The 27773-nt window shown below is 42.9% G+C and overlaps 1 protein-coding gene and 1 non-coding gene across 2 annotated transcripts in view; both read left to right on the top strand.

Annotated features, from left to right (window-relative positions):
* LOC134742048 (WD repeat and FYVE domain-containing protein 3) overlaps positions 1-27773 on the top strand; it is a 50109-nt gene that overhangs the window by 10914 nt on the left and 11422 nt on the right. Inside the window, exons 18-44 of the mRNA XM_063674978.1 lie at positions 643-797; positions 1414-1635; positions 2040-2189; positions 2411-2580; positions 3680-4054; positions 4147-4431; positions 4529-5109; positions 5201-5356; positions 5546-5840; positions 6086-6206; positions 6333-6511; positions 7081-7167; positions 12647-12856; positions 13017-13195; positions 13606-13784; positions 14484-14686; positions 15178-15362; positions 18321-18579; positions 18830-18978; positions 22377-22578; positions 23047-23276; positions 23365-23470; positions 23852-24001; positions 25715-25933; positions 26373-26524; positions 26971-27098; positions 27326-27560. Of these exons, the coding sequence (XP_063531048.1) occupies positions 643-797; positions 1414-1635; positions 2040-2189; positions 2411-2580; positions 3680-4054; positions 4147-4431; positions 4529-5109; positions 5201-5356; positions 5546-5840; positions 6086-6206; positions 6333-6511; positions 7081-7167; positions 12647-12856; positions 13017-13195; positions 13606-13784; positions 14484-14686; positions 15178-15362; positions 18321-18579; positions 18830-18978; positions 22377-22578; positions 23047-23276; positions 23365-23470; positions 23852-24001; positions 25715-25933; positions 26373-26524; positions 26971-27098; positions 27326-27560 (5562 nt within the window). The remainder of the gene's footprint in view (positions 1-642; positions 798-1413; positions 1636-2039; positions 2190-2410; positions 2581-3679; positions 4055-4146; positions 4432-4528; positions 5110-5200; positions 5357-5545; positions 5841-6085; positions 6207-6332; positions 6512-7080; positions 7168-12646; positions 12857-13016; positions 13196-13605; positions 13785-14483; positions 14687-15177; positions 15363-18320; positions 18580-18829; positions 18979-22376; positions 22579-23046; positions 23277-23364; positions 23471-23851; positions 24002-25714; positions 25934-26372; positions 26525-26970; positions 27099-27325; positions 27561-27773) is intronic.
* On the top strand, positions 14318-14390 carry Trnas-gga (transfer RNA serine (anticodon GGA)). Its single transcript has one exon. It is a non-coding gene; the product is annotated as a tRNA-Ser (tRNA).

Here is a 27773-nt window from a genome sequence, read left to right as displayed (position 1 = left end):
GAATTGAATATGATAAAAAAAGAATTCTTTGAGGTCTCGTATCATGTAGTCATTTTACTAGAATATGCATTGAGTTATTATTACTATGGAGACGACATACCAAACAATGAAAATGACGCAATCACAGCCTGTACCACGCGATCAAAACGTCGAAAGCGTCGTAAAATTCATGGCGAGAGGTCGCGAGATTCACGCTCCGCTTCTATGGTTTGATGCCAAAACGGCAGCAACTCATGGCGCAAAATATTGGTTCTCTGTGCCGGTTCTATACGTTAGTTCAATGAGAATTTTTTTTTTTTTTTTTTAAATATATAAATATAAATAATATTATAGGGACATTCTTACACAAATTGGCTAAGTCCCACGGTAAGCTCAAGAAGGCTTGTGTTGTGGGTACTCAGACAACGATAAATATAATACCTATACAAATACTTAAATACATAGAAAACATCCATGACTCAGGAACAAATATCTGTGTTCATCACACAAATAAATGCCCTTACCGGGATTCGAACCCAGGACCATCGGCTTCACAGGCAGGGTCACTATCCACTAGGCCAGACCGGTCGTCAAAAATATGTTATTAAATTTAACACGTACGTGTCAACAACCATATTCCATTTACATATTTCATTTGAACAGATCACAGAACTCGTGTACGCTGCCGCCGTTCGTGGAATTCGACATGTCAGCGGAAGGCTTCGGTTGTTTGTACTTGCCGAGTATAGCACCTCAGTCGGCTAATCTCAACGCACTCGGCACGCAAGACAACGCTACCCTTGGCGGGATTGGCTCCGGTAATTAACGAAATAAATACACATGCCATCTTTACGGAGTAGGGTTGAAAAAACCCGGAAAAATTCCCGTTTTTTAGAAGCCAGTTCTTTCAGTTTTATTCGGAAAAAAACAATGTCAATTAGTGCCTATATTTTTCCGATAAAAACTGAAAAATACGGAAAAAAACGAAAATTTCAAAACGTCCTGAAAAAACGATTTGATTTTTTCGAGAATTTTCAACCCTATCACGGAGTAACTGACGTGCTGCGAGTTTAATTGTGGTCTACCACACACTATGTCAATCTACCATCTTTCGGGTTCGCTTGTTATACGCGGTGTCACTGCCACTATCGTCCGCATCCTCACTTGGAACTCGATCACGTTTACGACACACAACACTGACAGTATCAGTTCGCGGATTTTTATTTTCGAAATTGACTATTTTCGGTCCGTGAACTTGCAAATATCGTATAGATAGGGAACTCATGGTAACAAGTGTTCATGGTAAATACCCCGTTTTTTAAAGTATTTATAGTGTAAATGTCCTCGCTAGCTAGAAATCGTATATTGAAATAAAAATGCAGACGTGGTATGCATAGTGGATCAAGGTGACTTATTCATCGTTTTCCCCTCCAGGCGATCGAGTATTCCCGCCGCAGACCGGACTTACCTACTCCACGTGGATATGCGTGGAGAAGTACTCGGACCCGCGATCCGATCCCCACTGCGTCCGTTTGCTTACTCTCGTGAGGAACATCAACAATAGTCGAGAGGACCATCTCGTCTGCTTGGCGGTGGTACTTTCGGCGAGAGACAAGGCTATTATCATATCGACACAGGAGACTATGGTCCCGCATAGTAAGTTGTCTTTACACTCCACTAATTATTGTCAAAAATATTATTTGTGACACACTTTTATTGCTGACTGTACTTCATCTTACTTGCATGTCTATCAAGTATTTCTCGAGACCATTCTAATGTGACTAAACTCTTATGTGTTTGTGTTATTCCATCAAGGAGTTCCGTTGTGTGATCCTTTCATGAAACTCACTTCGTTCGTTTCATAGACCCACACTCGTATTTTAATGCCATTCATTATGTAGCAGTCACATAAACTACTATTGAAAAGCGGAACCAGAGCCGCTTAATCAGGTATTTGCAGCAATATTACTATTAGTTCGACGCCGAATATTTTCATACTTTGCGTTATTCCAGGTCTCGAGGCTCGAATGTAGCTTATCTAGCCTATTTTCTTATTACAGACGTGGGCGAATGGGAGCCAGAAGGATCAGGCGAGTGCGCCGCGCGCGTTTGGTGTCCGGACCTGCAACATGAAGGCCAGTGGCACCACCTGGTGCTGGTGCTCAACCGGGCCGTGCTGAAGAACTCCTCCTTCTCGTTGTACCTGGACGGTGAGGATATTGTCACAGAGGTGAATGGGATCCAGAGGCATCAGGCGAATGCGGAGCCCACGTTTGGTGTCGTTCGCGCCTTTTGCAGCAGAACTACTGGCTCGTGTACTAATAAAGACTAAACGGATTCAGTAGTCATGGCACGAGAGCGCCGCGATCTCTACCCGTCCGTTTCTAATTAATACAGTTAAAAAAAATTCTCATGGGAGTTTTGTTGTCAGGTCAACACATGCACTCGGGCAAGCTGCACTACGTGAGCGCGAACCCCGGCGGCGGCGCGGCGACGCTGTCGGGCGCGTCCAGCGTGTACTGCGTGCTGGGCACCCCGCCGCCGTGGCGCCGCTACTCGCGCCTCGTGTGGCGCCAGGGGCCCGCGCTGCTGCTCGAGGACGTGAGTGTTGCTGTCCGTGTAGACTGACTGTCGGGCGCGTCCAGCGTGTACTGCGTGCTGGGCACCCCGCCGCCGTGGCGCCGCTACTCGCGCCTCGTGTGGCGCCAGGGGCCCGCGCTGCTGCTCGAGGACGTGAGTGTTGCTGTCCGTGTAGACTGACTGTCGGGCGCGTCCAGCGTGTACTGCGTGCTGGGCACCCCGCCGCCGTGGCGCCGCTACTCGCGCCTCGTGTGGTGCCAGGGGCCCGCGCTGCTGCTCGAGGACGTGAGTGTTGCTGTCCGTGTAGACTGACTGTCGGGCGCGTCCAGCGTGTACTGCGTGCTGGGCACCCCGCCGCCGTGGCGCCGCTACTCGCGCCTCGTGTGGTGCCAGGGGCCCGCGCTGCTGCTCGAGGACGTGAGTGTTGCTGTCCGTGTAGACTGACTGTCGGGCGCGTCCAGCGTGTACTGCGTGCTGGGCACCCCGCCGCCGTGGCGCCGCTACTCGCGCCTCGTGTGGTGCCAGGGGCCCGCGCTGCTGCTCGAGGACGTGAGTGTTGCTGTCCGTGTAGACTGACTGTCGGGCGCGTCCAGCGTGTACTGCGTGCTGGGCACCCCGCCGCCGTGGCGCCGCTACTCGCGCCTCGTGTGGTGCCAGGGGCCCGCGCTGCTGCTCGAGGACGTGAGTGTTGCTGTCCGTGTAGACTGACTGTCGGGCGCGTCCAGCGTGTACTGCGTGCTGGGCACCCCGCCGCCGTGGCGCCGCTACTCGCGCCTCGTGTGGCGCCAGGGGCCCGCGCTGCTGCTCGAGGACGTGAGTCTCCATATAACCATGTCTGCGGGGTTACATTATTTCCGAAGACTACCTGCACCTTGCACCTTGGACCTACTAAGTTCAGTGACTGTAGATCAGAAACCGAGCATGAAGTGTAGGGCGCTGTATGCTCTGTGTGACCAACGACCATGGCAACATAAGAGCATTTTAGCATATGGGTTTTGGTAGCCTGTTTAAATATAAAAACACTTCTGCGTTTAGAATATTGCATTCAAAATTGTATGACTTTTGTAAGTTTATAATTGATCATTGATCAAGTATATTGAGAGAATATTTATTTCTACAGGTTTTACCTGCTCAAACTGTATCAGTGATATACCAACTGGGTCCACATTACGTTGGCACGCTCCAAGCGCCTTTGCCTCCCGGCCACAATCAAGAGCCATTAGCACCCCTAGTGGCCGAAGAAAAGGTTGTATTCGGCATCAACGCTCGAGCCATGTCGCAACTAACGCTTGCTAAAATACGCAAAGTCTACAGCAAGAACGACAATAAAGCTATAGCGAAACAACTGGGCATGTCTTCTCATGAAAATGCAACGCCTATAAGGATACTGCACAATTCTGCTGGACACCTGATGGGACCAGCGCGGTGCTTGGGCGGAACCGTCGTGGGATATTTGGGTGTGAGAGTTTTCTGCCCTAAACCTGCCGCCATAATGGTAAGCCTCCAATACTCATTTACAATTAACACAATAAACCTTTTGGTTTCGGATATCAGTGGCGTTAATACTTACATACATTTATGTTGCAGATTGATACCGTTGGTGGATGCTCGGTTCTATTAGGCTTAATCGCAATGGCACAAGATGTTGAGTGCCTCTACGCTGGTGTCAAAGCCTTAGTATGCGTGGTGCGGTCTAACAAAGCCGCTCAAGCAGAAATGGACCGACGGAAAGGGTACCAAACTCTAGCCATGCTGTTGAAAAGGAAAAAGCAACTGCTTAACTCTCACATTCTACACCTAATCTTTGGTCTCGTTGGCACCGTTGATAGCCAAAAAGAGACATCGTCAATACCTAATTTGACCGCCTTTCAGGTATGCAAACTCACCTAAGATATTAGTTATTTTTATTTTTGTTAGAACAGCGGCTCCATGGTGTACGTTTTATTAGTTTTGCTTAACCTCGTTCCAGGATCTGATATGCGAGTTGGATGTTTGGCTCGGGGCCCCGGGAGGCCTCATAAAGTCTCTGCTAGAACATTTACTCGAACTCGCCACCGAAACGGCGCACAAAACTCACAATTTACGAACAATGCGAGAGCTACAGCTGGTCTCGAAGCTTCTCTACATTATAAACGACGTGAAAGTTGTCAGCACAAAAAATGTTCTCATACAATTGCTAGCCGCGCTACTAGGGGGCCAGCCGCGACCGAGCGATCTTCTGTGCTTAGGCCAGTTTATGGCCTACACCCTGCCGTTGCCTTCTCAAACGGAGAAGGGTCTTAATCTGAAGGAAAGCGATTGCGAAAAAGAATGTGAAGGCGAACAGGTTATCCTACGTAACAAATGTTTTAACGTTTTACACGGGTTGTTGTTTACGCAACGGAATCTAGTCAACACGATCGTATGCGAAGAGATTTCAAGAGTGCTTGGGATGGATTGGCTGCTGATTTTTATGCAGGAAAACGTTCACCCTACAACTGTTTTATGGGCTCTTAGGATACTAGTCATTCTTTGCTCTGGACAGGGGCAACAGTCTGCTATAATGCAAAGGTAACTGTCACCATTGTGACTAAATAACGTTTACTTCTATATGTAGGTAGTGTGATGTTTCTAATTCTCCACGCTTTTCCGTCTATTATAGATTCCGCGAAGGCGCCGGTAATGGTGGCTGGCTCCGTCATACCGAAGTAGTGGTAACGACGCAACAAGCCGGCGTAGTCCTCTCTACGGCCGTTCATTCACATTCCCATTTACACATGCCATTACTCCTCACCTCCGGATTCGTCATGCTGTCCTGGTAACTATTATTACGTCGGATAATTGTGGATTTGTAGAATGAAATATGAAAAACAATCAATGTATGACTTAATTGTCAAGAAGATAAGGCTTTTATTACTTGTTGAATGGAAAGCTATTTCATTCATTCTAATAGCTATTGTTTAGGCTATTGAGCACAACCTTCCAATAAATCCGCTACTTGTTTTAGGCTGCTTTTATCTCACCTACACATACCAGAGCTGTACTACTTATTATTCGGTTTAACGCTCGGTCAGCCCATGCGCAACATTGGCTCAGACAAGACCGTATCAGTGGAACGCGTCTGGGCCGCGGCTTGGGGCGCCGCCGCGCCTTCGAGGCAGTCGTCCGCGGCCGTCGCGGCGAGGATCAGCCTGTGCCCGGAGGCCGTGGTCATACTTCTCGGAGCGGTCAGGTCGTTGATCCACGCTGACCCGGCTACGCTGCCGGAGTGGCTAGCCGATCATCCTGTAGCGATTATTCAAGTAAGTCTACCGATTAGTTTAGTTTTTGTTCGTCAAAATTATTTAGATTTTGATTAATTATTAAGATTATTGTCTCGGATCTAAAGTATATGACTAACTTTTCGGATCCCTGATCATCCCTGAGGATAATTTATGTAAATCTAAAAACAAAATAAGGTTGCATTTTAACCGAAGCCTGGAAATTACGAATGAATCCTACATTAAAAATATGTAGCTGAGGTTATCATTAATGTATGTATTATTAGGTGCTGTTTTCATTGTACAACACACTCCCAGACTTCGTGACAATAATGATGACCGCAGAAGTATTAACAGCTTTGGCATCAACACTCTTCCCACCCTATACAGCGGACGATATTCATATGCGTAAGTATTCCTCATCTTACATTATTTCTTTTAAAAACGTTAGTTTCAGAATGACTACTATGTGTGAACCTTCACTACATTTAATGAAAACACCAGTTTGAAACAACGAGCTGTAACCTGTTTTAGCGATCTGCGAGAGTGGCGAGGACTCTGGAGCCTCGACGCCCGGTTCAGAGAAAGAGGTGGTGATGGTGGCCGGATCAGCCGCTCTCACGCAGCACCCGGCCCGGCAGGGCGTCATGGACTTCCTTAAAGTCATCGTGTTGGATTCCCTGCCTCTGAGCGTAACTGGCAAGGCTGCCCCGGTAAGTGTATTTCATACTCTCCCCAACAGCTTTCGATGTTAATTAATGGAACGTTCTAATATTCTTAACTACTTATGTTGTAGTCAGGTTACAGGCCAATTACTTCCAATTTTTGACTTAGTATTTCTATGTTTGCCACAGATCGGAAATAAAACGACGCGAAACACATTATCGCGTTTTCAAACAGTTGCGAAAACACTTTGTGTATCACCTTCAATTATATTAACAATAGACTAAGCTTACAAAATTACACCGAAATGCCTTACATATTAATTATCCCGTTGGAAATTATCGACCTGTGTACCGTACGTGTAATCGCATTATTAGACAAAATCATTCGTTCTTTGTCGAGAAGATACAGAATGTATTTATTATCTGTTCCTTTCTATATTAATTTAAACGCGGGGCTGGCCGGCTCTGCGGCCCTTTGTATAGCATATTATTTAATTTGTAATGATAATAATTACGTACGTACTACTTATGTGAAGCTTAAACTGATTTTGGCGAAACCTAAATACACGAACGTACTTTTAAAACCGAACACTCACTCGCTTGACTGTTGTTTATAGAGTACTGCATCAGCCACTGACTCAGTGCCATCGTCCATGTTTTGTACGCCCTGTACCTGCTCCACGCCTACATCCTACTTTTATAGCGTAAATATTAGACGTTTTATTCAGTTCCATTCATTTACTTTGGTCGTGAAATAGTCAATTGTTTTTTTAATGACTACGGTGACTACCAATCGTCCTTCGTCGTAATTATTGAAATGGTCAAAAATTGGATGCTAACTTCTGGTACCTAATTTGAGTGTCTATAACGATTTTATTTTTCATTAAATACTCATTTTTTACTAGCCGCAAAAATATATGTCATACAAAATAAAAAAATTGAGTACTTAGATTATTTCGATTCGAGCAAAGTAAATGATTCTTGAACTATTCACAATCAAAATCATAATTAACAATCACGTCACATTACTTAACACTGTATGCAAAGCACTAATACATACCTCGTGGCTATGCAATGCTAAGTTAGTCCTTCACCGTTATTTGTGTGTTTATTGAATCTCCAGGTCTATTTGTATCATTACTCAGTTTTGTACATATGTGACATGTTTATTTTGACAAATATGACATCACTGTTTGTGATCTAAATCATATCTAAATGAATAAACGAATACGAATAATAATATTTTTTTCAACACACTTGCTCAAAACGACGTTTTTATTCCACCGATTTTTGGCTCATAATCCTAGATATTAAACACGCGTGCTCTTTTAGTGTATTATTCCACTCGTGCTTTTTTATTATATCATTCGACTGAGTTAGGAAGGTAACTGATTGCTAATAATATGCATGGAAAGGGAGCCTGCTTTAAGAGCCAACAGGAGGTGAGCCCGGGTTCAATTTTGAGATTTCAAGTTGAATATCGCCGTCGCTCTGACGGGGGCGGTACCGCGTAGCGAGGGACTATTCCAGTGTGTGTGGTGCACGCACACAGACGCGAACGCATTTTGCGCTCCTCGCCGGCCTCCGCTGGCCGGCCCGCTCTACGCTATAGCTATGCATATAATACCAAATACCACGCCACACACCACCCAGTTCTTTTCTTACTTTATTCTTCGATTTGAACTCGTTCGCTCGCTACCACCACCGTTTGCTTATTCCCTGTTATTGTGGTTAACTCCTTGATTTTAAGTAACTGAATTCAATATCCTTCTACAACCTGCAATCTAATTAACATTTCGAGGTACAGAAGGGTAAAAAAACATAACATAACATGTACATACAAGAAAACATTGTTGTATAAAAACATACAAGATAACGGCTGTTAAATTAATCCAATTAAATATTTTTAAATATAAACAAAAATATTAAATTATAGTCGTAAGTATTTTAAAAGTAAAACTCCCTTATACCTTGACTTTAAACAAAGTATTTTACTTATAACTTACTTGGTTCGTATGAATTAGTCACATACCTAATTAAAAAAGAAAGCTATAACTCCCGCGGGAACATTAACGCCTTTTCCCTTCAGTACACCTGCATAGAATAAGATCTTTTCGAGCAAGTGTGATTAAAAACAAATTTGCCGCTCTCCGGCTACGTGGAATAGAAAAAATTAGCCTCAGGTTAGATAAAATATCATAACAAAGAAACATGTGACATGTGATATTTCTTACTTTGATGTAATTATACAGTTTTATTAATTGTCCGTTTTTTATTTATGAGTCAGATTTTGATAAAAATGTTTGAAGAGCTAATTCTGGTCGGAATAAATATGAAACCCCAATTTGGGACAATATTCTAGTCTACAAAACGTTCAAGGTGGTGAAAAATATAGTGTAAGCTGTTCGCATAAAAAAACCGCAAATATCGATTTGCGGCTGTAACCTGTACATCGGTACAGGTTACCCGTTTGGTACACGTATACTAGAGGTCAAAACAATTTTTTTGACCCGCAGTTCCTAAAAAAAAATCCTTTAGGAGGGAGTGCTGAAACCTTTTTTTTATATATATTTTTTTTTTCAAACCTATCGTAATCTTCTCTTGTCTATCATACGAAAGGGCTTTTTGAAGCGATTCTGAAAATACCACATCATTACATTTTAGCCAGTTTTAGGGTTCCGTACCTCAAAAGGAAAAACGGAACCCTTATACTTTATAGGATCGTGCGTCTGTCTGTCTGTGTGTCCGTCTGTCACAGCCGATTTTCTCCGAAACTACTGGACCAATTAAGTTGAAATTTGGTATACATATGTAAGTTTGTGACCCAAAGACGGACATGTAACGTAAACAAATGAATTTTAAACATGGGGACCAGTTTTAGGGGGTAAATGAGAAAATTAAAAATAAAGTATTTTAAACTATAATAACTATATCGTGTTATATATCAAATGAAAGAGCTCATTGTGAGAATCTCTAATACATTTTTTTATAATTTAGGATAAATAATTTAGAAGTTATTCAAGAAAATAGGCAAAAAATGATCATTCTTTATCTCCGAAACTACTGGATCTAAAATTTAAAACAAAAATACACAAAATAGATCTTTACCAAAAGATTACAGGAAAACCTATTGGAAATTGCAGTCAAGCGTGAGTCGGACTTAATTACTTAGTTTTTGATCCGACCCCTACGGGTTTTTTTAAAGACATTTCACTCACGTTTCATATAAAAAATACATTGTTTAAATTTTGTAATGTACAGACTTGGAACGCGAGTCCGACTCGCACTTGGCCGGTTTTTCTTAAATTGAAACAAAAAGAATTTTCAAAACATACCAAGTTTGGACTCCTCCAGTTACGATATGGCTGATTTTTTTTTGTACAATATACCACAAATGATACGTGATATTCTCATATCGAACCCCAAAAAAGCAATTTTAAAAATAAAATTATTTAGTTTTTTTTTTTTCAATACAAAGTGACACAATCTACTCAATACCTATTTTACGAGACTTATGGAACTGTACTGCAGATACGGTACATATTAATCATACAATGATACGTAATATCCATATATCCAACGGGAAATACCTCTTTAACCCTTTAGCTTGACCCCAAACTTGGTAATATGTTTTGAAAATTCTATTTGTTTTAATTTACAAAAAAAAGGGATTTTCTTAGGAACTGCGGGTCAAAAATTTTGTTTTGACCTCTTAGTATGCGTGTGCCAAACGGCTAACCTGTACATCGATTTGCGGTTTTTCATTGAAATTGGGCTTGTACGGCTGCCACTAATAGAGATACTAATTCCTAAAAATACGTATGATACCTCATTGGATTCGGAATGATGTCTAGAAAAATGTATTCGAAGCGTTAATTTATTCCCACTTAAAAAAAGTTCAAAAGCTATTAACAAAAAACGGCCAAGTGCGAGTCGGACTCGCGCACGAAGGGTTTCGTACCATTACGCAAAAAACAGCAAAAAAATCACGTTTGTTATTTGGGAGCGACATTTAAATATTTATTTTATTTTAATGTTTCGTTCATATATTCAGATTTGTATATGAAAATGTGAAACTATTGTTTCTAAAATAAATTATTCGTCCCTAATTTACACAAAATTTATACCAAATTTGATCTCATAGATCATGATCAACAGATAGGTAGAAATAGAGGCAAACTGGACCGCAGAAGCCGACTTTTCCCCTTCCTTTTTGGGGGGTAGCCAGGACTTAATCTCGTAGCTAGTGCGTCAGCTCAGCTTTGTATGAACCAAGGAATAATAAATAGTATTAAACGATATCCCCTGAGGCCAAAGTGCATACTCACTTTACTTACTTCGCCTACTAAGAGGCAAATCGCGACTGTTATGGTTTATCGATCTTATCACATCACTAGATTATCGACATTACGACATTCAATATCGACTATTGCCCGTCACTTTTCTGTCTGTGTACGTATTTAGAAACTTGACCCCGCCCCTAAAATTAGTACGATAAGGACAACTGCAGCTTAGGCGAAAAATCCTGCGTAAAAATCTCAAAAATCGAGGTTTTGTACTCGACTGTTTCCTCCTCCAAAACTTAACCAATCGTAACCAAATTTGGAAATCTAAATGATTATGAAATTGTCTGTGTCGGACTGTTTTGATTTTTTTGCAAATTGATATCAGTTTTGAATACCACGCCTCTCATTGCGGCATAGTCAGTGAGGCCATTTTTGGCCATGTTTGAAGGGCTCTAGCGCCTTAAAAAACAAAAATATCAAAAAAAGCAAAACACACCGACACAGATATTGACAATATTAATCTGTGTTGAAAAAATCATTCCTCTAGCTTCAAAAACCACGGAGGAAACAGTCGAGTACGTTTGTATGGAGAAATGACCACTCCTGTTGGCTCTTAATTGGTCAGACTGGCGGGCACCGGCGCGCCCGACCGCCTGCGCGGGTGCGCGGCCCCTGCCTTCCCGCCCGCCGCGCCACCTGCGGCCGGGGCGAGGGGCGGCCGGCAGTATGACAGATGCAACACACAATACTAACTGTTTTAACTATTAAAATTTGATTAATATGAGTTTCTTTTTTTTCTCGCAAGTGTGTTGAAAAACGTCGTATGAAACGCGTGTGCATTGGTCATTACACACATCGGCTTTCTTATTGCGAATACACACAATACGCACAATATCGCCTCGTGTGTAATGACCAACTTAGCACACTTGTATCATAATGTACTATTTTACAACTGTTAAATAATAGCAACATAATTATATAAGTAATTATTTTATTGCTATTAATTTATTCTTAATACATATATATATCTTCTTATTCCTCATCGTTTTCGATGACGGCGATCCCAAATAAACATTATGGACGTTGTCTAGCGTGAGTCCTAATGTGGCTGGCCAGGCCGAACTTGTTCTTAAATGCTCTATTGCACGCGTGACAATAAAGCCCTTTATAAGGCACCCTTATGCCCAGGAATTATGCAAAATTATGAAATAAAGTTCAAAATCAGGTGGGAAATATGTTCCCTTATAAAGGCTTAATCGCTTACGTCTCTTATTTATTTTTACAATAAGTATGTTTTTAGTTCACAATTATCACTTTTTTATTAAATTTTGGCCAAAATGTTTTTATTAGGATTCCGTACCCAAAGGGTAAAAACGGGACCCTATTACTAAGACTCCGCTCCGTCTGTCTGTTCGTCCGTCTGTCACCAGGCTGTATCTAATGAACCGTGATAGCTAAACAGTTAGAATTTTCAAAGATAATGTATTTCTGTGGCCGCTATAACAACAAATACTAAAAACAGAATAAAATAAATATTTAAGTGGGGCTCCCATACAACAAACGTGATTTTTTGCGTAATGGCACGGAACTTGGCCGGTTTTAATATTATTATTAGTAATGCATGACTTTAAATGTAACTACAGCTGTGTATAACTCTGATACTAAAATGACAGTTCGACAGGACGTATAGACATACTTATACTTCATAATTATTATGACTAAAACTGTATTTATAAATCATTTGTACATAATAGGCCGAAATCTGAATATTTTGCATCTAATAAATATGCTTTTTTATACACTAGACTAGACTACCAGTATTACATTATAGATAACATGTATCGTTCCGATTCATTGTTTTCCCCACTGGTTTTATCACTAACAATTCCTGTTACAGGTAATTGATTTAGTACTCGATGCTTCACCGGCCAACTCCACAAGTCAACAGCAAATCGAGTTCCAAACGGACGTGTTAACGACGCTGATGGAAAACCTATTGAACACGGAGTTGTTTGGCTCGGAGTCCAATATATCGAACGTTTGCTACTTGGCAGCTAGGTTAGTCGACAAACTTTGGCAGGGGCAACTTTCTAGGGATCCACATGAGGTAAGGCTCGTGTTACTTGCCTATTTATTTAGCTTCGCGCTCCTCAGAATTGAACCTTGGGAATATATGAAATACGGTTTATTTTTGAATTGATTACAGAACCATATTTTTAACTTACCAATACTATCAAATATTTAAACTTTTAACCTATTTTTTACAGGTGTTTGATTTTATAGTGAAGTTAATAACGCAAGCCAAAAAGAAGTCTTCCGTCATATCACTGGAGGGGCTGCACCATTGTTTGAACAGAACAATACTGTTCTTGCTTTCGCGTCCTACCGACTCCATTACGGATCAGATGTCCGTTTTAGACACATTAAGGAACCTTACTACTAACAGGTTTGTATTCTGCAATCTAAACAGATGTGGCTTATCTTTTAATTTTTATTTTAAAAGCATTCCGCTATTGCGCTACCGCTACAACAAGAATATAACCCAGTTCCGTGGATATAAATCCGTAGACAGAATCGGAAAATAGGTCGCTATGAATTCAAAATGTTCTAAACAGCGGATCATTTTAAACAGCTTGCCCGCTTAGCAACTTCTGCTAATGATAATGACTATGGTTCGATTAGTTTCATTATTTCTGTGCAATGCATCCATGTCTTTTAATTTATACTCTTTTGCCACGAATTACAATAAAAAATGGCAGAACAATATGAGAAGTCGTTAGATTTATCTTGACAATCTATTCACATTTATGTAATTTATATAACCAGTGTGTTAGTGTACTTTCTATTTGTATGCAGGTTATTGATATTTGGCGCTGGCAACCATGAGCTGGAGTTCATCGGTTGCCTGACCTACTGCCTGCTGCAACTGAGCGCCAACATGAAGATAGCCTTAGACTCGCACATGCGCACGACATGGCACGTCAACCCTAGTGGAGATCTCGAGTCCAGAGATGATAAACTTAATACACATCAAGGTAGATTTTCATAAAAACAACACTGAATTTCTATAATATAAAATGTGCCATTAAATTTCTTACATTTTGACAACAAATACATCTTATGATATGACGTGTATGTAAGTTAACGCAATATGATATTATTAAAATAGAACTTGTTACCATACATCGTGACGTCACGTCTCAGTACGAGTCCACAGTTTCCAACGCTGAAACAGGATTCCCGAAGTTACTTTATGCAGTTGCCATATACGTACTCGTACTCATTTGATCCTCAGTAAAAAAAGTTAGAGACTAAAAATATACCTATAGTTACTATTGGCTCGTATATCTTAGTGAAACGTGGTGCATGTACAAGAATATAACCTTGATGATGCTCTACCTGAACTACCTATGTACAAAAATGACACAACCTTGGGAACAAATCAAATTATTTTATTAAATATTTAGAATTGTGTTTTTTTTAAGTAGTTACACTACTAAGATCTTAGTAAGAAGTGGTGTCTTAGTAAGATGGCATATAGTCGAGAACTTGGGACCGGTTCCGCCGTGGCGGGGTGGCCTAGGGGTTCAAGGCGTTAGCCCGGATTGCTAAAGACGCCGGTTCGACTCCGGCCTTCACCACTGGAGGGAGGACTTCGTCACTTTTTCTTTAATATATGACATCTATTTCAGTTTGTATGTACAATTATCTATAAATTGTTGCCTTATCTGTAGGTTTCAATCTGATAGCGGGAGCGGCACGCCGAGTATGGGAAGAGCTATACGCATGCAAAAAGCCGGCCATCGAAGAGGTGTTCAAGGTGACCTTGGTGCCCGCCGTCGGCAACGCGCGCGCTCCCGACCTGGCCGCGGTGAGGGAGCAGCTCAACGAGAGCGCGCACAAGCTGTGGATCAACTACATCGACACCGAGCGGAAGGTAACCTGTTTAGTACTTGATACATAACTCACGACACGCTAGCTCGAAGCCGGCCATCGACCTCTTGGTGTTCAACTGGATTTTAGATGTTAGTACGAATCGTCGTATAAGTACACATTCTGTCACGTTTGTCAGTGAGCTGTCTATCTCAAGAACAATTAAACGTAGGCAGTTGATATTTTATTTAAACTAAGCGTATCACCGACATAAAAAAGTAAAAATAAAATAAAATGGAACTAAAAAAAAAACATACTAAATTGTTGCCATGTTTAAGCATTTTACGTCAAAAATGTGACAATTACGTAGGAAGTGGCGCCCTCAATAATTTTCTAAAATTTCTTGTCGGACTATACAAGGAACTTATTTTATTGTTATGTAACATGTGTTGTAAAAATTAAAACATTGTAAAAAATTGAGTAATTTGAGTGTATCTACTATAATGTTAAATTTACATTTGCGTTTGCCACTTACATCGTAACTTGTGTACGCAGGCCATCTACCGAGTGCCTTGGGAGCTACACAACCAGATCCAGTCGAAGATTCAAAAAGTTACAGGCGGGCTGACTCGACTTGCGTCGCGCACTAAGGTGAAGAAGGAGGACTCCGGCAAGCTGCGGCCACACCCGCCGCGCGACCACGCCCTTGCCTACTTGCAGGATCATGTCCAACTCGTCAGGTAAACTCCACTTTTTGCCACCGTTTCACGTAATAGGCTCCCTATGTGCGTGTTACCCTAACAGATCCTGCTTGAAAAGGATTCCCGCAAACTTCGACCTCGGGCGATCATGGTCTCGATTATCTGCAGGACTATGTCTCATGGCACAAATTATTTTAATTAAGATAGTACAAACAAACTGAAAAAGTCTCCAACCGGCTGGCCAGTGCTTGTTATGCTTTAAAAAGCCTATCCAGTTGTGCAGATAGTGAGACTCTAAAAATGGTTTATTATGTATTGCATAGAAGTCTGGGGTAGTGGCATAAATATACAAGATGTCCTCATAAAACAGAAAAAAGCTCTACGGTTTCTTGTAGGATGTTCTGGTGTACCTGACACGCATACATATATATTTGTAGAGCATAAAATTTTAACTGCTATTTCTCTCTACCTTTACTCTATATGCCTATATGTTTTTAAAAATAAAGACCAATTTAAAACTGCCAGACAGAATGTTCGTAGGAATTTTAGAATTAAGGATGACATGTTAGTGATTAAAAGTAATTTTAGATATTTTGACAAGAGTTTACACAACACCGCAGTAAGGGTGTATAATAAATTAGATAAAGATATAAAGGAAAGCCAGGATCTAAAAACATTTGAAAGATAACTGAAACAATATTTTATTAGTAAGCCCTATTATTCCATCAAAGAATATTTTGCTAGAGCTTTAGATTAATATTAATATCTGACATTGATGTGAATATGAATTAACTGACATACGAGGGGTGGCTGGAAAGTAATCTCCTTTGTCTATTACAATTAGAAAGTCACACTGGCCACTATGTTTTCCAAATGTCTGTTTATTCCTTTTTTAAATTTGCCGCCATTCATTTGTTTATTACGTTTTGCTTTGAATTGGCAGCATTAATTGGTGAATATGTCGGAAGAAAAAAGTAAAATGGTAAAAATTGAGCAACGTGCGGTTATTAAGTTCCTCACTCGGGAGGGTAATACTCCATCGCACATCCGAGAACGCATGTTGGCGGTGTTCGGTGACTCATGTCCTTCCGAATTTGTCGTAAAGTTTTGGTCGAAACGATTTAAAAATGGCCGCGAGAGCCTTGAAGACGATCATCGCTGCGGAAGGCCTGTTTCAGCGGTTACTGATGAAAATGTGGCCGGTGTCAAAAAACTCATTATGGAAGACCGCCGTATTAAGCAGTGGGAGATTGCACGAGATATTGGCATTAGTAAAGAACGGGTGCACCAAATTATTCACGAACATTTGGGAATGTCCAAGGTCAGTGCTCGATGGGTTCCCAGAATGCTGACTCCGTTTGATAAAGAGCGACGTGTCGAGTGCTGCAACGCGTTTTTAGAAATGAGCAAAGGTATGGAGGAAGAAATTGTTTCTAAAATAGTGACTTGTGACGAAACCTGGATTCGCCAATGTGATCCTGAAAGTAAACAGGAGTCCATGCAATGGATATTTAAGGATGAGAAGCCTCCTCGCAAGTTTAAGGTCCGTCCGTCAGCAGGCAAACTGATGGCGACAATTTTTTGGGATGCCGAGGGGATTTTATTAATAGATTATCTACCAAAAAATACTACGATGAATGGTACATATTATGCAAACTTATTATATCAGCTCCGAGAAAAAATAAAACAGACACGACGAGGCAAACTTGCTAAAGGAATTCTTATATTGCACGACAACGCCCCCGTGCACACCGCTCAAGTTGTGAAGGCAGCTATGAAAGCAAACGGCTACGACCAGCTGGATCACCCACCTTATAGGCCAGATTTAGCCCCCTGCGACTACTTTTTGTTCAGGCTTTTAAAAAAAGACCTAAGAGGGCGGCGATTTTTGACCGATGAAGACATGAAGTCTGCAGTAAACGAGCATTTTGACAGCAAAACAAAAGAATATTATTTTAACGGTCTAATGTCACTTTATGACAAATGCAATAAGTGCATTTCTCTTACAGGAGACTATATAGAAAAATAAAAATAAACTAGCCACGACAGTTTTTTACTTCACACTTAGGTAGATTACTTTCCAGCCACCCCTCGTATAATATACATATAATCTAATATTACTATTATTTTGACCATATATTTTATTTTATTTTATTGTAATGTATTTCCTTTGAGATTGTCTAATTAATTTCGACATTACTGGTGGAGTAATGTGTCTTATAAATGTATTTGCATGCATTATACTATGTTTTATGTGCAAATAAATGATTGATTGATTGATTGATTGATGGGTGCGTCCTATGATATATACCAACATTTGATATAATCTAATTTTAATATCATTCACAACATATAACACACATTAGGGATACCAAAAAAAATAGTCTGTGCGGAAAGAGAAGCGTCGTAGGATTTGAGGGCGTGCCAGTGCTATTATACGGATTTTGCTATGCTGACAACACTGTCACGTAATTATAGTACGACATTAAAAGTCACATGATACTTGAATCCTTTTGTTCCGGCTTTTTGCCACAGCTCACTAAAGGGATCCCGGGGTCGGCTCAGCAACCTAATCCTATAAATTAGCACAGGCACTAGTGACTGCCATTCCACCTTCTACCCAAAGGTTAAAACCAACTCTTGTTTTTATGTCTCAGATACTACAGTGAGAGGTCGATTGAAAATACATGCCCATACCAACTTTCGTATTAGTACAAAACTAGATAGGTTATATAATATTAAATACTCGTACGTGTTTTGGAACGATGCGTTCTGACGTTTTTCGGGGGCCTATTATAAACCGTCAATATACCGTTGAAAGTCGTTAAAACTTTTTTTTGTGTCTTTTTTTTCGCTAACGATGTGAATAGACTGAATAGGTAGCTGGCGAGGCAGGTGAACTGACTTACTTTGCACGCATTTTTCATCAATTGCCATGGTATAAATTAGCCTGTGTGGGATAACATTAGAATCTAACAAGACTCTTTTTGTCTCCAGACAAGCCTGGTGTCTACAACTACAAACAGCCGCAAACACATGCATGCACACAACGCGCTACGTGCAAGCGGAATGGGCGGGCGCGTGGCGGGAACTGACGCGCGAACGCGGGCTTTGGGGCCCGCCGCGGGCGTCGCCGCTCGACAAGTGGGCGCTGGACTCCACCGAGGGGCCGTGTCGGATGAGGAAGATGTTGCGACGGAACCATCTGTTCTATCTGCACTACCCGTATAGGCCTGAACTGGATAATCCCGATAATGTAAGTAAACCTGAACCGATCATGGTGCGCCGAAACTAAGTTTATCTACATACAACATTCATTCGATTTGACTTCGATAATCTCGATATTGTAACATGATAGCTATCCGAAGGGCATGATCTGATAAGCTTTGTATTCGTAACATGTCATATTAACGATAAACCTCTTGTCCGTCTAGATTTACCCAATTTGATGAATATGCTTGACAAATTGCCAGGACATGCATTTATATTCAGTCTCTCTATTTCAGAAACAACTTAAATACAAAGTAGCTCAGAGTTTAGATAGCAAAAAGTACTACAGGGTGTACCAGCAATGGCGGACAGCCGGCAACATTCTAGGCGAGACCGACGCCATTGAGGCAGCTGATCTACAAACTTATGAAGAAGAAATTACCAAGTAAACTATTTCTGTTCTATGCTTTTTTTATATTAATAAACTATGTTTCGACCGCTAATAAGTGCGGGACTTTGACGCATCTGTCCGACTGTGATATTGTAAATACCATAGAGTAACTTATACTAGAGCGGTTCTGTCATAGTAAATTTTGTAACCCCAGTAAATTCACTGCCATCTGTCGACACACTTTAAAACTAAAAATAAATATTTATAAAAATACGATAAAATTTATTTCAATATGGATAAATGATTTTTTTTATTTGTATTAATTATTTTTATAATTTTGACCCATGTTCTTTCACTGATATGCGTTAAAATTGTTAAATAACAAACGAAACCGTCAACGCCATCTATACGACAGTAGGCCAAAGCTAGTCGCGCCCTCTGAACGAGAATCAAATTTTCTTGATTTTCGAGGCACGTTTTTTCCTTAGACTGTATCTATCTATTACGGAGTTATATCTATCTTTGTAAATACTAAACAGAATGATCCAGATGCATTTATTTTAAACTAGCTTCTGCCCGCAACTTCGTCTGTGTCGAATGACGAACCGCAACGGACGCGAGCCCTTATTCCCTGGAGCGTTCATCGATTTCACGAAATAACACTCAATAGATGGCGTTGACGCGCGGTACGCGAGCGCCGGCAACTATAACGCGTTTTGAACGCAGAGAAGAATAATCTTGATCGTTGTCGATTTCAATAGCAAGTAACATTATTTTTATTGTTATAGCCACTCTTTTATTTTATTTTATATGCATGGTAGTAGTAATTTCAGTTTATTATATTAAGAAAATATACATACTTGTACCCAGAGATGACCAGGGTGCCTAGCCAAGATGCCAACCGTTTAGGTACTTATAGTTTACATTAAAACCAAATCTGCAGCTGGCCTCTGAAATGGGTAATAGAAACGCGATCCGTATGTCTTTCGCTTTTCAAATGACCAGGGTGCCTAGCCAAGATGCCAACCGTTTACGCTCCGTAGCAAACGAAACGTAACTGTCTCTGTCGCACTTATATTGAAGAGTGATAGAGAGAGATTACGCTATTGTTCGCTTCGGAACGAACGACTGGAATCTTGGCTAGGCACTCGGGTTTAGTACCTACAGTTTACGTTAAAACCACTTAAAAGCAAAACTGTAGCTGGCCACTGAAATGGGTAATACAAACGCGTTCCGTATGTGTTTTGCTTTCCAGATAATCAGAGTACCTAGCCAAGATGCCAGTCGTTCGTTCCGTAGCGAACGATAGGGTAATCTCTCTCTATCGCTCTTCCATATTAGTGCGACAGAGACGGTTGCGATTCGTTCGCTACGGAGCGTAAACGGTTGGCATCTTGTCTAGGCACCCTGGTCATCTGCAAAACGAAACAAATACGGAACGCGTTTCTATTACCCATTACAGTGGCCAGCTATAGATTTGGTTTTAACGTAAACTATAATAGGTACCTAAACTTGAGTGCCTAGCCAAGATGCCAGTCGTTCGTTCCGCAGCGAACGATAGGGTAATCTCTCTCTATCACTCTTCCATATTAGTGCGACAGAAACGGTTGCGTTTCGTTCGCTACGGAGCGTAAACGGTTGGTATCTTGGCTAGGCACCCTGGTCATCTGCAAAGCGAAACACATACGGAACGCGTTTCTATTACCCATTACAGTGGCCAGCTATAGATTTGGTTTTAATGTAAACTATAGGTACCTTAACCTGGGTGCCTAGCCAAGATGCCAGTCGTTTGTTCCGCAGCGAACGATAGGGTAATCTCTCTCTATCACTCTTCCATATTAGTGCGACAGAGACGGTTGCGTTTCGTTCGCTACGGAGCGTAAACAGTTGGTATCTTGGCTGGACACCCTGGCCATCTGGAAAGGGAAAGACATACGGAACGCGTTTCTACTACCCATTCAGAGGCCAGCTACAGTGGTTTTAATGTAGACTATAGGTACCTAAATGGTTGGCATTTTGGCTAGGCACCCTGGTCATCTGGAAAGCGAAAGACATAAGGAACGCGTTTCTACTACCCATTTTAGAGGCCAGCTACAGATTTGGTTTTAATGTAAATTATATTATAGATACCTAAACGGTTGGCATCTTGGCTAGGCACCTTGGTCATCTGGAAAGGGAAAGACATACAGAACCCGTTTCTACTACCCATCCAGAAGCCAGCTACAGATTTGGTTTTAATGTAAACTATAGGTACCTAAACGGTTGGCATCTTGGCTAGGCACCCTGGTCATCTAGAAAGCGAAAGATACAAGGAACGCGTTTCTACGACCCATTTTAGAGGCCAGCTACAGATTTGGTTTTAATGTAAATTATATTCTAGGTACCTAAACGGTTGGCATCTTGGCTAGGCACCTTGGTCATCTGGAAAGGGAAAGACATACGGAACCCGTTTCTACTACCCATTCAGAGGCCAGCTACAGATTTGGTTTTAATGTAAACTATAGGTACCTAAACGGTTGGCATCTTGGCTAGGCACCCTGAACAGACCCGATCACCTAGGCGAAAAAATTTAATATTTGTGCTATAAAATGTACCTATGATTACATTGATCACCTAAGGATCAAGATTTTCTAATCGCAGTATACACCACTTCTCGGAACTAACTCGTTGGTTACGAACGAAAGAAACGCCTGACGATCGAGCACAGGTCCGTCCCCTAAGCGCTCTCGGCGGAGACTGAGCGCGCAGTGTCGGTGCAGCGTGATTTATACGTCTTTTAAAAATATTAAAATTTACGGGAAAATAGGTCCTATAGTTATGAATTTTTTTTTATGGGTTCACATAAAGTTAGAGTTTGCTATAGTATTATTTTGAGGGCAAAATATAAGTACAATTTGCGATAAAAAAATATAATGCGACCCTGTTTTCACCGAAAAAATGAAGAAAACTCGGAAGGTATTTTATCATTTTTTTTAAATGAATCTTTGATTTTCAATCATTTCAGCCCCTCGTACAAGATATGGTGAATTGAATTGTAATCATTCATGTACCAAATGATTCTTGTTTACTGCAAAATTGGCAACCGAAACGACACTTCTCACTGCAAATTTTGAAAAATACTCCCAGGAAAACTCATTTATTTTAGGTTTAAAAAGAGAAAATGCAAACTTTAAATATTTCAGCCGCTAGTTTAGGAAATGATTATTTAAGAATGTTAACAGTTTTTGAATAAATACTAATAGTTACTTCGTAATGTGATGCTGTAATGAAAAAGGAAGCATTTTGCAAAATACGCTCGTTTGTAGGAATAAGGCCTCTTATGTCAATTGCGATTTATATCCCAAGTTTCAACTGCATCGGTTCAGTAAGGTTTTTACCTTACCTTAGACAGACAGAATTATTTTAGCATTTATAATACTAGTAGAGATTCAATGTTTTGTGTTGTTTTTCAGTAACAGGGACCCATCTCTAGACGAGACGAACGAGAAGGGGTCTCCGTCAGACCTGGTCAGCAGTGGCGTCGTAAGTCGCGGGAGCAACCAGACGTCCGCCGACGGCAACGACGACGGCCCGGATAATGAGGACGAAGACGAACAACAATCTCCGCCGCCGGACAACCAAACGTTACTCAGGCTGCTAGAACATCATGAGAAAGTAAGTTAAGATCAAAATGGAGGACTTGATATGTATGTTGCAATTATATTATTCTTCCAATAGGTATCCTAAAATATTTTTAATATTCGGAATATCCTAAAATCTAGTACTGTAGGCCTAGCACACAGACAGACAGTATCTCGCCCGCGAGATAGATTACCCGCATTTTTCAACCTGTATTAATTAAAGAGGGACGAGGGTCTATCTCTCGGGCGAGATACTGTCGCGCCACTCCTGTGCTAGCCCGGCAGGGGTAGATACGATGACATTCCAAATTATTAAATATGAATGTCGAATTTCGAGCCCCTTTCGTTTCGTAAAGTTGCCAGTAAGGAATGAGTGCGACATCAATACGATAGCAGCTTTGGCAAGGCCCGAGAGTACGCTCCGCGCCAATCAAGAAGAAGAATCGATTCAGCGCCGACAAGTTAGACTGGGCCATATATTTTACTAGTGTTGTAATTTCAGATTACCCACATGTTCCGCTGCGCAAGAATACAAGGTCTCGACACAGTGGAAGGGCTACTTTTATTCGGTAGAGAGCATTGCTACGTCATAGACGGTTTCACTCTGCTAAAGAACAGGGAAATCCGCGACCTCGACAGCTGTCCTGATGATTATGAGCCCATTTTGCCTAGTCAAGGAATACAAAGAAGCAGTCAGAGGCAATGCAGCAAATTTCTATATGAGGACATACGGTAATTATAGCTTTAATCATTAATTTTCATTGAACACTTGATATACGTTTGTAATGGATTACTTATTTCACTTTTGTTTATTCAACAGGGAAGTACACAAACGAAGATATCTACTACAACCAATAGCATTGGAAGTTTTCTCAAGTGACGGTCGAAATTATCTTCTCGCCTTTCCTAGAAAAGTACGGAATAAGGTACGCATCTAAACTTCACTCCTAAATGGGCCATTTCATTTATAGTTTGTACACAGAACTTTATTTAACATTTTTATGTTATTTCTACTCTTTCAATCCTAACACGAGAACAAGAGCCGCACGTTTTTTTTCCATTCCCTTCCATAACGGTTGACCGTAACGAAATATAAGGAACGAAATGTACTTATGGAAATAATGGAGAAGATAATCCGTAAGCAAATCTCGGGACCTAAACCCGCCTGAATATTCTGTGAAGTCATTAAGTGAGTCATGGGTATTCGGGGACGAAATTTCCTAAAAAGATAACGGTTTTATACCCATTGTTTGTTTTTATTTGTAAAATTGGTGTCTTAGCCAATTGAAATAATTGTTGTATTGCAGGTGTACAGCCGGTTCACTGCGCTGGCGACGGGCATGGCGGACAGCGCGGCCGGCTCGGTGGCGGGGCAGAAGCGCGGTGTGGCCGTGGAGCAGCCCGCCAGCCTGCTCGCCACGCTCATCGGCGACACCTCCGTCACGCAGCGGTGGCTGGTACGTGTTGTGACAGGTGTACAGCCGACCCACTGCGCTGGCGACGGGCATGGCGGACAGCGCGGTCGGCTCGGTGGCGGGGCAGAAGCGCGGTGTGGCCGTGGAGCAGCCCGCCAGCCTGCTCGCTACGCTCATCGGCGACACCTCCGTCACGCAGCGGTGGCTGGTACGTGTTGTGACAGGTGTACAGCCGACCCACTGCGCTGGCGACGGGCATGGCGGACAGCGCGGTCGGCTCGGTGGCGGGGCAGAAGCGCGGTGTGGCCGTGGAGCAGCCCGCCAGCCTGCTCGCTACGCTCATCGGCGACACCTCCGTCACGCAGCGGTGGCTGGTACGTGTTGTGACAGGTGTACAGCCGACCCACTGCGCTGGCGACGGGCATGGCGGACAGCGCGGTCGGCTCGGTGGCGGGGCAGAAGCGCGGTGTGGCCGTGGAGCAGCCCGCCAGCCTGCTCGCTACGCTCATCGGCGACACCTCCGTCACGCAGCGGTGGCTGGTACGTGTTGTGACAGGTGTACAGCCGACCCACTGCGCTGGCGACGGGCATGGCGGACAGCGCGGTCGGCTCGGTGGCGGGGCAGAAGCGCGGTGTGGCCGTGGAGCAGCCCGCCAGCCTGCTCGCTACGCTCATCGGCGACACCTCCGTCACGCAGCGGTGGCTGGTACGTGTTGTGACAGGTGTACAGCCGACCCACTGCGCTGGCGACGGGCATGGCGGACAGCGCGGTCGGCTCGGTGGCGGGGCAGAAGCGCGGTGTGGCCGTGGAGCAGCCCGCCAGCCTGCTCGCTACGCTCATCGGCGACACCTCCGTCACGCAGCGGTGGCTGGTACGTGTTGTGACAGGTGTACAGCCGACCCACTGCGCTGGCGACGGGCATGGCGGACAGCGCGGTCGGCTCGGTGGCGGGGCAGAAGCGCGGTGTGGCCGTGGAGCAGCCCGCCAGCCTGCTCGCTACGCTCATCGGCGACACCTCCGTCACGCAGCGGTGGCTGGTACGTGTTGTGACAGGTGTACAGCCGACCCACTGCGCTGGCGACGGGCATGGCGGACAGCGCGGTCGGCTCGGTGGCGGGGCAGAAGCGCGGTGTGGCCGTGGAGCAGCCCGCCAGCCTGCTCGCTACGCTCATCGGCGACACCTCCGTCACGCAGCGGTGGCTGGTACGTGTTGTGACAGGTGTACAGCCGAACCACTGCGCTGGCGACGGGCATGGCGGACAGCGCGGCCGGCTCGGTGGCGGGGCAGAAGCGCGGTGTGGCCGTGGAGCAGCCCGCCAGCCTGCTCGCCAGTCACCTCCGTCACGCAGCGGTGGCTGGTACTTTCCACAACTCTATTCCTTACAGACAGTTTTTTGGAACGAAGTTCCTTATCGAACGGTTTGCGGATGGGGGCTAGGCGAAAAAAGGTGTAAGATTTTGGCGTCACAAGCCATACTAGTGCGATAAATGCAAATGTTTGATATTGGCGTCACAAGCTACACTAGTGCGATAGATGCAAATGTCAAATATTGGCGTCACAAGCCATACTAGTGCGATAGATGCAAATGTTTGATATTGGCGTCACAAGCTACACTAGTGCGATAGATGCAAACAGAACAGAGCATGAGCTGAACCAGCCTTTCTTAACTTCATTTCAACCGAGTGCTCCACGATACTTGGAATTAATATCGTAACCAAGGAGAACGTAACTTCGAACTTGTACATTGTTACAGCGAGGCGAAATATCAAACTTCCAATACCTGATGCACCTGAACACCCTCGCGGGTCGGTCGTACAACGACCTGATGCAGTACCCGGTGTTTCCCTGGATCCTCGCGGACTACGACTCGCCGGAGCTGGACCTCAACGACCCCGCCACCTTCCGCGACCTCACCAAGCCCATGGGCGCGCAGAGCTCGGACAGGCTGGAGCAGTTTCGGAAAAGATACAAGGTATTGTCTACAAGAGTATTCTTTCGATGAATAACCGCGTGCATTCCTTATTCGAAGAATGTTTTTGAAAAAACATCGTGAAACTCGTGAATAGTCTGCTCTAGAGTCTGAGAGAGGTAACTTTGTCCTGTGGGATATTTGTTCATAGACATAATAATAAATCATAGGCTACGGTAACTGCTCATAGGCTACGGTAACTGCTTACCATCAGGCGGGCCGTATGCTTGATTGCCACCGACGTGGTATAAAAAAAAAAAAATGGCAAAAAATAGCTCAATTAACTTTTTTTATTGCAATAACGGCTTTTAAAACTGTAATAATATTCAGTAACATTTTTTCATACAATGCTCTAAAAAGAACATGAAACTTTCTATTCACAAGACATGAACATATTCATATTTGGCTATTTATATAAATAAGCAAACTTGGAATGTGGCAGGAATGGGACGACCCGCACGGCGAGACACCGCCGTACCACTACGGCACGCACTACTCGTCGGCCATGATCGTGTGCTCGTACCTGCTGCGGATGGAGCCCTTCACACAACACTTCCTGCGGCTGCAGGGCGGCCACTTCGACCTCGCGGACAGGTAACTAATGACCGGGCAAGAATAGACCCGCACGAGAGCCGCCATAGTACTCAAATAACAAGATTGATCTTGTTATATTGTTTCGAGCAGGTGATGGGAGTAGGTAGGGAAACACCTTAAGTGTGATAGTATAAGAACGTATATTCTCTAAATGCTTGCCTATATATACATGTTAGGTTGCGCTGACACAAGCAATATGCGTTTATGTCGCACTAAACCAAATCGTTACTGCTAAACACGGAAAGTGGACATTTGCCACATTACAGTACCACTACTCCACTAGTACATAGTACGGACTACTCGTTGGCCGTTAGATTGTGCAATGAAATAACAAAAAAATGTGTTACGACTATTATAGTTAGCTCTTTTACAATTTTTATTCTTCTTCTTATTATTCTCTTCATTTAAGAATATTTCACAAAAATACAAAACCTATATGTTTTCAGAATGTTCCATTCGGTAAAGGAGGCTTGGAACTCCGCATCGCGCCACAACATGGCTGACGTCAAAGAGCTTATACCGGAGTTCTTCTATTTGCCAGAGTTCTTGCTTAACTCCAACAACTTTGACCTGGGTGAGTATCTAGATGAATCGTACATTGAAATGTACATTTGCGTAATTAATGTTAACTATAAAATCCCTATTAGTATAAAACTATTGTCTACTAGACTACTAGAGCAACACCTGCAGCCAGAAAAGTTTAGTATATTTATTTAAAAAAAGTAACAGATGTCATAATAAAGAGTAATCGGTTGTTATGTTTGGGTGTATTGTAGTTAAACGGAAACTCTATGGGCACAGGTTCAAAGCAGTCTGGCGTGGCACTCGGCGACGTGGTGCTGCCGCCTTGGGCGCGCGGCTGCCCTCGCGAGTTCATCCGCCTGCACCGCGCGGCGCTGGAGTCGGACTACGTGTCGCACCGCCTGCACCACTGGATCGACCTCGTGTTCGGCTACAAGCAGCAGGGCCAGCCCGCCGTCGACGCCAACAACGTCTTCCACCACCTCTTCTATGAGGGGAACGTCGACATTTACAAGTACGCCGCCTACCGTATAAGTGATACGCTAGTTTACATGTTTGCTGATGATTAATATATCGAACTCTATTATCCATTTCAGTGCTATGAATGTCTTTTTTAGTCTAACTTAAAATTAGTCCAAACTTCACAAATCGCAGATACTTCTTAGCTCTCGAGTGCTTACGTCACAATATGACTACGGGCATATAAGATCCCATAAACCGAACTTCC

The sequence above is a fragment of the Cydia strobilella genome, chromosome 1 (assembly GCF_947568885.1).
Source record: "Cydia strobilella chromosome 1, ilCydStro3.1, whole genome shotgun sequence".
In the NCBI taxonomy this organism is placed as follows: domain Eukaryota; kingdom Metazoa; phylum Arthropoda; class Insecta; order Lepidoptera; family Tortricidae; genus Cydia; species Cydia strobilella.
This window is presented reverse-complemented; position numbering and strand designations above follow the sequence as displayed.